This window comes from Aquarana catesbeiana, linkage group LG02, assembly GCF_042186555.1.
Source record: "Aquarana catesbeiana isolate 2022-GZ linkage group LG02, ASM4218655v1, whole genome shotgun sequence".
NCBI classification, from domain to species: Eukaryota; Metazoa; Chordata; class Amphibia; order Anura; family Ranidae; genus Aquarana; species Aquarana catesbeiana.
In genome coordinates this window covers 758812566-758824689 of record NC_133325.1, presented here as the reverse complement: position 1 = coordinate 758824689, position 12124 = coordinate 758812566, and the positions used below count along the sequence as shown (strand labels likewise).

At 45.2% G+C, this 12124-nt stretch overlaps 1 protein-coding gene across 3 annotated transcripts in view; it reads left to right on the top strand.

Annotated features, from left to right (window-relative positions):
• HLCS (holocarboxylase synthetase) overlaps positions 1 to 12124 on the top strand; it is a 268532-nt gene that overhangs the window by 26878 nt on the left and 229530 nt on the right. For all 3 annotated transcript variants that reach the window (XM_073617197.1, XM_073617196.1, XM_073617199.1), the window contains one exon: positions 8011 to 8173. In XM_073617197.1, the coding sequence (XP_073473298.1) occupies positions 8011 to 8173 (163 nt within the window). The remainder of the gene's footprint in view (positions 1 to 8010; positions 8174 to 12124) is intronic.

Here is a 12124-nt window from a genome sequence, read left to right as displayed (position 1 = left end):
TGGCAGGGACCACAACTCCGTCGTCAGAGCTATCTGTCAGGGTGCCGCTGACGTCTACAGGATCGTATTCTGAGCCTGTGTCTGACAGATGAGTGACTACCTCTTCACTATCTGTCATGCTCAGAAACGTGTAGGCCTCTTCACTAGTGTACCTTCGATTTGCCATTTTGGGCTGTAAATTTACTGGTATAGTAGTGAGACTCGCAGGTAAAAAAGCTCCTAGGCTGTCAGCAACTGTATCAAACGCTACCAAAAAAAACTGTTAGCGATCGCAGGGATCAGGCCTGACTCTGAAAACGTTGCAGTTATGTGTTTAGTGTTTTGTAAGTGACAGTGATCGATCGATACTGTATTTGGGTGGGCTGGGCTGGGCGGAGGGGCAAAACGCAGGTGCTAGCAGGTATCTGGGCTGATCCCGCTAACACTGCATTTTGGGAACCCTAAACTGCTGGGGACGCTAGTATAGATCTGATCAGATTAGATATTAATCTGTTCAGACACTATACCACTAAGGGAGGTGTACGGTGCGTGTGGGTGTTAGCGCTACTGGCACTAACCTGGGGCAACACAGACCCTATCTGACACTAAAACCTTACTTATATCACCCGCCGGGCGATCAGAGGGTTAAACCTTTATTGGATAATAAATGGCGGTTATAAAAAAACAAACTAACCAGCGTCACCCGTAACACTTATACGGTGATCACTGGTAAAAGGGTTAACTAGGGGGCATTTAGGGGGTATAACATGTGTTTGGTGCAAAGATTAAAAGCAATAATCCACATAAATGACAATATTATGCATATAGATGATCTGGAACAAGGGGTAAGTAAATATAAAAACGATAGTCCATGATGGTGTGCATAAAGTCAATGGTGAGGTATGGAGCCCACATTCATGGCAGCCTTCCAGTGGGAATGGAAATCATATTCCCAAAAAGCACTGTAAGAAGCAAAGAAAGGAGGCGCCTCTGGGTGCAGACTTAAAAACAATTTTAATAAAAAGAGCAGCAACAAAGATTGCACTCACATTTGAGTTGAGTTAAAAAGGCATATAAGGGTCCCAGATGTAACTGAAGGGGTCCGTAAGGTCAATCATCCCTGCCATGGATGTGTAATCAGACTGGTCTTCAGATGCACTGTTTCCACCGGCCGGCAACGATGGAGGAGTACCAGACTGAGGCTTGGAAGGCAAACAGCAATCCCAGGCTAGGGGCGATGACGTCACACACGCGACGCGTTTCCTGAGTCCTAAGTCTTTTCCAGCATTTAGGGGGTTAAAACCTTTATTAGGTAGTGTATATGGGGGTACCTGACGCTATAAAAAGATGACAGTGAACGTAAATAACTAACAGGCTAACAAGCGTCACCCATGACAGCAATATGGCGATCAGAAAAATGATCGATTCGTGACACCGGCGATAGGGGGTGAAAGGGTTAACTGGGGGCGATCAAGGGGTTAAACCTTTATTAGGGGGGTACCCTAGACCTAAAGGGGCCTACCACTAATTGCCCTAACACTTATAACAGTCATAAAATGACACCAGTGCAGTGATCAGTAAAAAAAATTAAAACTGCTATTGGTGTCACTGTGACAGGGGGTGCAGGGGGGGGGTGATTGGGGGGTGATTTGTGTGCCTATGTGTACTGGTGTTAGTGTGCTGTTGATGCAAACTCACACTGATGTCTTCTCTCCTCGGGAGCCGGAAAGAAAAGGCTCCACGAGGACATCACTTCCTCTGCTTCTGTTTACAGTTTCAGAAGCAGAGGAAGCTTCCCATTCGTCAGGAGCGATCGTGAGGGAGAATCCATGAATCAGTGGCCTCCCCCTCAGGACGGATCGCTCCTGCAACGATGTCGACCGCCTCGGTCACCGGGGTGTGTGGGGGGCGCGATCGAACCCTCTGCCCGCCGGAGGGGAGTAACGTACCCATACGTTACTCTGCCTGCCCGTGCCATTCTGCCACAGTATATCGTTGCGAGGCGGTCGGCAAGTGGATAAAGTGGAGTTCCAGCCTGTAATAAAAAAAATAAGTCAGCAGGTACAAATACTGTAGCTGTCGACTTTTAATATAAGGACACTTACTTGTCCAGGTATTCCACGATGTCTGCACCCCTAGCTGATTCCTCCATCAGCTTCGGGTGCACGCGCCGGAATCCTTACTAAGGGAAACAGGAAGTGATGCTTTGCGGCTTCACAGCCTGTTTCTTACTGCGCATACGCAAGTCATGCTGCGCTTTCTGAATGCTCCTGCTGTCTTCTGGGACCTGTGTGTGTCCCAGGAGACAGCGGGGGGAGGAGGAGGGGCCGAAATTTCCATAGATCGCCGCAGTTGTTGTCTGGTGATCTTACCCGGAAGTTCGAGCGGGTACCTGGTTTTGACTGATATCCCCCCCCCCTTTCCCCCAAAAAATGCCAAATGTGGCAGTGGGGGAGGGTGCCAACAAGTGGAACTTCCACTTTTGGCTGGAGCTCCGCTTTAAGGCTTGGATCACACCAGTGTGTTTTTTGGTGCTTTTTGCAGAAACACAGTACAGTGCATTTATCATGGTTTCCTATGGGAGACGTTCACATCTATGTTTTTTTTTTTTTTTCAGCCGCTGCATCTTTGGAAAGGGTCAGGGACTTTTTAAAATGCAAAACAGTGCTTTTTTTTTTGCTTTCTTGGTTCAATAGACTTCATTGGAGAAGCTGAAGAAAAGGGTGTAGTGCGATTTTGCTGGGATTTTACTGCGATTTGCCTTTTTGTAATCCGCCCAACCACAACTAGGCAGTTGAGCCGTGGTTTTACTGCCTCCTGACGGGCGTACCAAGCACTAAAGATACAGCTGCTCATGGCTATATACATGCCATGGCCATGATGCTCTACTTTGCGGCTGTGGCAAAACTTAAACAGCGTGTCTCTGAGTGGTGATGCAGCCTGCCAAATGTGACTGATGCAGTTTTTTGGAGTCTTGCCAGAACCACACCGCAACCTTGTGCAATTATAGAGCTAAATAAGGTGGTGAGAAGGGGACATATCGCCTCCTCCACCACCTGTCAAGCACCTCTAAAAAGTGGTCAAAGTGTGGATCACTTTTCAGAGGGGTGACAGAGCCTGCCACACTTGTGAATGAGCCCTTAGGATGATGTGCCTCTTGGGAGCAACGCACCACACTGCTGTATGTCAATAATTTCATTTTATTGTATAGGGATTTTATATACTGTATATTATCTTTAAAAGAGAACACCTTATGTTTTAAGTATTGTCAAGTACAATTAAGTCAGCGGTAAGGGGTCAACAGTTGTGGCCTCCCTGTTGCCTCCCTTCCCCCACCACCCGGGCCGTAGATAAGGGGGTACCGCCAGTCCCTTTTCCAGCAGGGTGGCCCAGGCAGCAGAGTGATTTGGATGTGGGCAGGGAGAGTGACTGGTGCAGCAGGGGGGCAATTACTGGAAACAATCCCCTGTATAGATCTCTCTGCAGCAGCTAAAAGCTTGGTTCTTCTCCTCCCCAGCCCCCCCCCCCCCCCCCCCCAATTGGCTTACAGCTACTGCAGAGAGAGCCATACAATGGACTGGTTCCAGTAATTAGCCCGCCCCACCAATCTTCCTCCCTGTACATCATACATTTCTCCTTGTATGCCCCCCCCCCCCCCCCCCCGGCCCCCTTCTAGTTTCAACCCATTGAACAGTTTATTGTTTGAAAATTGGTCATTAGATGATAATATCGCTCGCTCTCACAACCGTGTGTTTGTTTTTCTAAAAGACGATCAAACTATTTTTCCACTAGTGTATGGTTAACAAAGGTCTGGAGAGATGTTGGAAGTTAAGCTGCAGAGTTCTTGTAGCCACAAAATAATCCCCAATTACTGCACCAGAAAGAACAGTTTCTCAGACGCACATAAACCTACAGGATTTTATTTTTAATTAAAAAACAAAAAAAAAGAATATTGACAGAAAGCTAATATTTTGTCTGAAGAACTTTATTAAAACTGTTGGAAGCTACCTAACATTTCTTAAAGTGATACTTATGGCCGGTTCACACTGGGGCGACTTGTCAGGCGACCTAGCCGCCTGACAAGTCGCCTCCCGTTCTGTACAATGGAACCGTTCTAATCGGAGCACCTGCAAGTCGTGCCGCTTCTAACGTGAACCGGCGCTAAAGACTCATTTTTTTTCTTTAATAATAACAAACACGTCATACTTGCCCACTCTGTGCAGTGGTTTGGCACAAAGCAGCGCCGATCCTCCTTTTCTCTGGTCCCTTGTTGGCGCTCCTGGCTCCTCCCCCCTGCTGAGTGCCTCCATAGCAAGCAGCGTGCTATGGCGAAGCCGAGCCGCTGCTCTGTGTGTCCATTCAGACATGGAGCCGTGGTTTGGCCACGTCTTCACCGTTTCCACCCTATTTTGGTCAAAGTTCCCCGTCTTTACTACACAGTTCCCCCCTTTACTTTGCAGATCCCCCCCCCCCCCACACATCACAGTTCCCCCTGTTTACTTTACAGTCCCCCCCTCTTCATCACAGATCCCCTTTATTTCACAAATCCTCCTTTACTTCACAGATCCCCTTTTACTTCACAGATCCGCCTTTACTTCACAGATCCGCCTTTACTTCACAGATCCGCCTTTACTTCACAGACTTCTTTTTACATCACAGTTCCCGCTTTACATCACAGTTCCTGCTTTACATTACAGATCCCCCTTTACTTCACAGACCCCCCCCCCCTTACAGAACAGATCTCCCCTTTACGTAACAGATCTCCCCCTTTACGTAACAGATCTCCCCCTTTACGTAACAGATCTCCCCCTTTACGTAACAGATCTCCCCCTTTACATCACAGATCTCCCCCTTTGCGTAACAGATCTCCCCCTTTACGTAACAGATCTCCCCCTTTGCGTAACAGATCTCCCCCTTTACGTAACAGATCTCCCCCTTTACGTAACAGATCTCCCCCTTTACGTAACAGATCTCCCCCTTTACGTAACAGATCTCCCCCTTTACGTAACAGATCTCCCCCTTTACGTAACAGATCTCCCCCTTTACGTAACAGATCTCCCCCTTTACATAACAGATCTCCCCCTTTACATAACAGATCTCCCCCTTTACATAACAGATCTCCCCCTTTACATAACAGATCTCCCCCTTTACATAACAGATCTCCCCCTTTACATAACAGATCTCCCCCTTTACATAACAGATCTCCCCCTTTACATAACAGATCTCAACCTTTACATAACAGATCTCAACCTTTACATAACAGATCTCCCCCTTTACATAACCCTTTACATAACAGATCTCCCCCTTTACATAACAGATCTCCCCCTTTACATAACAGATCTCCCCCTTTACATAACAGATCTCCCCCTTTACATAACAGATCTCCCCCTTTACATAACAGATCTCCCCCTTTACATAACAGATCTCCCCCTTTACATAACAGATCTCCCCTTTACATAACAGATCCCCCCTTTACATAACAGATCCCCCCTTCACAGATCTCTTTTTACATCACAGATCTCCTTTTACATCACAGATCCCTCCTTTACTTTACAGATCCCTCCTTTACTTTACAGATCCCTCCTTTACTTTACAGATCCCTCCTTTACTTTACAGATCCCTCCTTTACTTTACAGATCCCTCCTTTACTTTACAGATCCCTCCTTTACTTCACAGATCTCCCCTTTACTTCACAGATCTCCCCTTTATGTCACAGCCCCCCCCCCCCCCCTTATGCTAGTCTATTGTTTTTCATTGATTTTCATTTTGTGATGCTATTGATATATTGTTGCAGTTCCATGTACTTTTTTTAAACTCTCCAGCCTGGCTGCATCCAATGCCTCAATTCTCCTTTGAATGTCGTCCCTGAGGATTTCTTGCCGTTGTGTAGATCTCCCTCTCTGCTCTGCTACACAAGGAGTTTTCCCATATTCTCTTGGTGAAGGCGGTTTAGACAGGAACGCCTGATCGGCACATTTTTGCCATCTTGGAATAGCTGGATTTTCTGAAGTTATGCCTTTCCTTTCCATTGTTAGAGTATTGGGTCCAGTCAGCGGTGTCCTGGAACACTCCAGAGCCCAATCCTTTATTTCTTTACTCATCTTCTGCATCAGTTCATTCTCTTCTCTCCTCTCTGCAGAAGGTATCATCCCACGATATTTCATGGGTTTAGGATGGAAGAGCTGATCTGCACCCTTTTTACAACTTACAATAGTTGTATTTTCTGAAGCTGTGCCTTTCCTTTTCAGAGTTTTGGGTCCAGTCAGTCATGTCTTGGAACACATCGGAGCCTGATCCCTCTTTTCTTCACACAACTACTGCAGCAATTCAAATAAATAGATACCTAACCCTTTTTTTTTTTTTTTTTTAAAACAAACCTTAAATACCACATAAAAATGCTGCATTTCTGTATTTTTATGCAGCACAACACACCTCAGCCACATGCTGCAGTGCATAGATTGAATAGTGAATTTTGTGTCATTTTATGACACTTCAATAAAGTTGAATTATAAATATTCAGTGTGATGCATTGTAACAATGGATGGAATATACCGTATACACTCGAGTATAAGCCGAGTTTTTCAGCACATTTTTTTTGTGCTGAAAATGCCCTCCTCAGTTTAACCTGGAGTCAAGCACTTTTCTGCAGCAGAGAACTTTCCAAACCGAATTTGGGGCCCCATTTCTCGGGGCCACTTGGTGCTAGGAACCCCAGCTGGATATGTTGTAGTGCTAGTTCCACTGGGGTTTCACACCAAATTTGGGGTTCCTAGCACCAAGTGGCGCCGAGATACGGGGCCCCAAATTCGGTCAACTGTGTCCATCTGCTGCAACGTCATTTCGGGACCATTTGGGTCCAGAGACCCCAAATTTTGGCTGCTGCTAGGGGGCATCTAGGAACCCTTAACTACCGAGTTTGAAGTTTGGGGGACCTATGGCTGCAAATGGGCACAGTGAGGCTGCACATGGGCATTGTTGACCCTCTTTTCCACTTACAGTAGCTGCGCATTTCTCACCCTAGGCTTATACTCGAGTCAATAAATTTTCCCAGTTTTTTGTGGTAAAATTAGGTGCCTCGGCTTATATTCGGGTCGGCTTATACTCGAGTATATACGGTATATAAAAAAATAATAATAAATAAAGGTCATAATTTAGTATTGTATCCTTAAGCTGGCCATAGATTAAAGGTTCTTCTATGTTAAAAAGCTTGAAAAAGGCTGTCCTCTACTATACAAGAAATACTATGTTGTCATTCAGGCTGGATTCACACTGTTTCGTGTGCATTGCAGCACATGTGGTAATGCATACTTGTAGCTGTAAATGGGCTCATAGGTTTTCCCCGTTTTGTCTTTCACACTAAACTGTAGCACATAGTTGGGAACCAGCCACATAGGAAATAATGAGATTTCAACTTGAAATTCTTTTTTTATGCAGCAAAATGCATGAGTCTTAATGCATGAAAGTGGACAAATGTGTCTAGGATAGCATTTCTCAACCTTTTTACCCAAGAGGAACCCCCTAAAATAGTCTTCAGGTCTTGCAGGACCCTTACTAAAACCAATTTATGGAGGGTCAATGGCAAAAATGCCCCTCCCGCATTGGTGGTCAGGAAGATTGCTCCTTACATTGGTGGTCAGGAAGATTGCTCCTTACATTGGTGGTCAGAAAGATTGCTCCTTACATCGGTGGTCAGTGGAAAGAATGCCTCTTACATTGGTGGTCAGTGGGGAAAATGCTCCCTACATTGGTGGTCAATAGAAAGAATGCCCCCCTTGCAGACAACGAAAAAAAAATCAATAGTGTAATGCCTATGGCCTTGCCAAGTGGTGTCAGCCCTGGAATTATGCAGGCATCATCAAATTGAAGGTCAATAAGCCACAGCTCAAGGAACCCCTGGCAACGTTAGGAGGAACCCTGGTTGAAAATGGCTGATCTAGGACCTCAAATTTGATCATTTCCCATGTCTCAATAAGTAATGTGATTTATATCAAGCTGTGTATAGTGAGTTCTATGCTTTCCTTTGTGTTCCAGGTTCGGAATCTCTCTGAGTATTGTCTCCCTCTGGCTCTGTGCCATGGAGACTCTTCTAGGTTACTGGCAGAAGCCAGCGTGGACAACTTCAGCGAGCTTGGCATAGCTTTCATGGAAGATCGCTTACAGATGGACAATGGCTCACAGCCACAGAAGATTACTTGTAAGTTACATTTTCTTGATTACTGAAAGGTCTGGAGGTCTGGTGAGGAATCTTTTCTGTTTCTCGACTATTTGGGGCAGATGTTTGTGTGTGTGTGTGTGTGTGTGTGTGTGTGTGTGTGTATATATATATACTGCCTTTGACACAGTTGACTACCCACTCCTCCTCCATAACCTGCACTCCCTTGGCCTCCATGATTCTGCTCTTTCATGGTTCTCCTCCTACCTATCTCAGCGTACTTTCAGTGTCGCATACAACATCTCCCCCGCTCCTCTTTCTGTTGGGGTACCCCAAGGCTCTGTCCTTGGGCTTCTCCTATTCTCTCTCTATACCTCTTCCCTGGGCCAGTTAATAACTTCCCATGGCTTCAAATACCACCTCAATGCTGATGACACCCAGATCTATCTCTCAACTCCTCAACTCAGCACCTCAATCTCCTCATGCATCACAAACTTACTGAGCGACTTATTAGTATGGATGTCACACCACTTCCTTAAGCTCAATCTTTCTAAAACTGAGCTTCCTCCTCCCCAATCCTCCTCCCTGATCCCCTCCCCGTGACTTTACCATTGAGATCAACGGCACAACCACTGGTCCCTCCACACATGCCAGGGTGCTGGATATAATCCTAGACTCTGACCTCTTCTTCTGCCCCCACATCCAATCACTGGCTAAATCTTACCGCCTTAACCCCCACAACATCTCCAGAATTCGCCCCTTCTTAACTAGCAACACCACAAAACATATTCACTCCTTGGTTATTTCCCACCTTGACTACTGCAAGGCCCTCCTCACTGGCCTATCTTTACACAGGCTATCCCTCCTTCAGTCTATCATGAATGCTGCTGCCAGACTAATACACCTTTCTAACCGATCCATGACTGCTGCCCCTCTCTCCACTGGCTTCCCCTTCCCCACCGTATAAAATGTAAAATACTAACTACAACATACAAGTCCATCCACAACATTGCCCCCAGCTACATCACCAACCTCATCTGCAGATATTGCCCAAATCGTCCTCTTCCGCTCCTCCCAGCACCTCCTTTCTAGCACCCTTGTTACCTCCTTCAATGCTCGCCTACAGGACTTCTCCAGAGCCTCTCCCATCCTCTGGAACTCCCTTCCCCAGTATGTCCAGTCAGCTCCTACCCTTTCCACCTTTAGACGATCCTTGAAAACTCACTTATTCAGGGAAGCCTACCCCACCCCCACCTAAGAACCTCCATCAGATCATCCCCTGCAGCCATTACCTTTTTTACCACTTCCGCCTCCCTTAGATTGTAAGCTCCACGAGCAGGGCCCTCCTATTCCTTCTGTATTGTACTGTCCCCTTTTTTATTGTAAAGCGCTGCGTAAACTGTTTGTGCTATATAAATCCTGTATTTAATAAGATAGATAGATAGATAGATAGATAGATAGATAGATAGATAGATAGATAGATCTATATAGATCGAGAATTTAAAACTTCACATTTCTCTGTTCCATATTTCACTCCACAAGGGTTCCAGAACACAATGCTGGAACATGTCTTTGATGGTGGAACCCTGGGATAAAAGCCCCATACACACTATTACAGTTTCTGCAGATTTATGTCTTCAGATTTACCAAAACCATGTAGTACAAGAGCCTGCCTGATTGCATACAAATTGAAACTCGTAGCCTCCCTGACGGTATTCCCGAGTGTGCCTCAGGGTTAAATTTCAGCACCATTAGCGGTAACCCTGAGCCACACTCCGGATTGCATTGCAGGATCCTGGTGCAGGTTACTTACCTTGTCCCCAGGATGCTGCGATGTCCCCCCCATGGTGTCCGTGGGCTCTGTCCTCCACCAAAGCCTCTCTGTGCCAGGCTCCGTTCCCTGCGAGCGTTGCGACACACGGGGGCGGAGACTGGCGGCAAATTAAAAAAAATGTAAAAATCTTAACCCATACAGTACTGTTCTCTTACAGATTACAGTACTGTATGAAATCATTTCACATCCCTTTTGTCCCCAGTGCTTTGTCTTATGCCCTGCATGCAGTTTTATATGATATATACTGTTCTTTCTGCCTGGAAACTGGAGATTGTATAGCAACCAAACCTTGTTCCTTTACGTCAAAAGTGGCTTTGGACCAGCTAGAAAACAGCGATGGTAAATTAGAACACTTGCAGAATTGAGCGATAGTGAATCGTGGGGAAATTTATTTTTATTATTATTATATTATTATTTTTTTAAATTATTTACATTTATTTATTATATTATAATTTTATGATTTTGTGTTTCAAACTTCATCATACCCGGGATATCTACTAGACTCTTGTTTGGACAGATTTAAGTGTGTTATTGTTAAGAATTAAAGACCTACAATATAAAACGCCAAATTTCCATGCAAAATAATTGTACCGCTTTCAGCACCTAAAATTCGACATAATCATACCGCCAGGGAGGTTAAAGTTTGACCTCATATTATATGGTATTGGTAAATCTGAAGACAAAAATCTGCAGAAAATCTAATAGTGTGTATGTGGTCTTGGTTCAAATCTCAGGATAGCCTGCTGAAAATGGGCAGCTGAAGGGGGGGGGGGGTGGTATTTTAAAAGGAATCAGGCATTTGTAGCTAAGGGTACAATACACAGTTCCAATTTTGGCCAATTTAGAGCCGTGGGTGTCTCTGTCAGCGCCACCCGGTTCAAATCGATTATTGTCGAAGAAGTCAGGTGAATAATTTTTACCTTAACAGTAACTACATCCTAATAGATGCAGCCACTGTTTGGATATTCAGACAGCTACGAGTGCTGGCTGTCATAGTACAATAGCTGGCAGTGGAAATTCCGACATTCATGCTAAACAGCATTGTGTTCGTTTTCTTTCATTCTGCCTAGCGAAATGAAAGAAATATGAGTGTGTATGGCTGGCTTTAGGGTGCTTTCACACAACTAATATCACTCTCCATTCATTAAGAGAGATATGAGACACTTTGAGCCCCAGAGAAAACAAAATGCAGTATTCCAAAACAGCAAATCGGAGCTCATTTGTGACCAATCTGAATATTATCTGCTAAAGTCTGATTGACTACTACAGATTACTGCTGTCTGTACATTGCGTACCTTTCCTCCTCCTGCCTGCAGATTGGATGTTCTTACACAATTGCTGCCTTTGCACAAGCGTGTTTCCCTAGTAAAGCAAAGCTCTTACAATTTCTTAAAAATCAAAGACGCTGTTCAGGGTTGAGCTGTGAAATCAGATGATTGTACTTTGTGTACGTTCCGCAGTCGCACACACTCGCTGCCTTGTTTATTATTCTAATACTCCAGATTCCAGCTCTACAGAAATATTTCGGTCAGATGATTGAGCAGTTAAGTGTTTGGTGTTAGGTTGGTTTTCTATTATATTCAGTATGAACAGCTTCTTCAGGCTTGGGAAGGTTTTAGGGGTGAGTTTGCTGTGATCACAGTGATTATCTCTGTTTGTCAGTTTTTTTTTTTTCTTTTAATTATCAAACTGTCTTCAGTTAAGGCTGAAGTTTAGGTGTAGCAATTTTTATATAGTTACATTAGTCCAGCTTGGACCAATGTACATACGCTATATTGTCAAAAGTATTGTGACACCTGCCTTTACAAGCACTTGAACTTTAATGGCATCCCAGTCTTAGTCCGTAGGGTTCAATATTGAGTACTTTGCAGCTATAAGAGCCCTTGCACACTGGGGCGGTTTGCAGGCGCTATTGCGCTAATAATAGCGCCTGCAAACCGCCCTGAAAGTGCCGCTGCTTTCATTCCAGTGTGAAAGCCCCGAGGGCTTTCACACTGGAGCGATGCGCTGGCAGGACGGTAAAAAAAGTCCTGCCAGCAGCATCTTCGGAGCGGTGAAGGAGCGGTGTGTATACCGCTCCTTTACCGCTCCTACCCATTGAAATCAATGGGACGGCGCGGCAATACCGCCGGCAAAGCGCCTCTGCAGAGGCGCTTTGC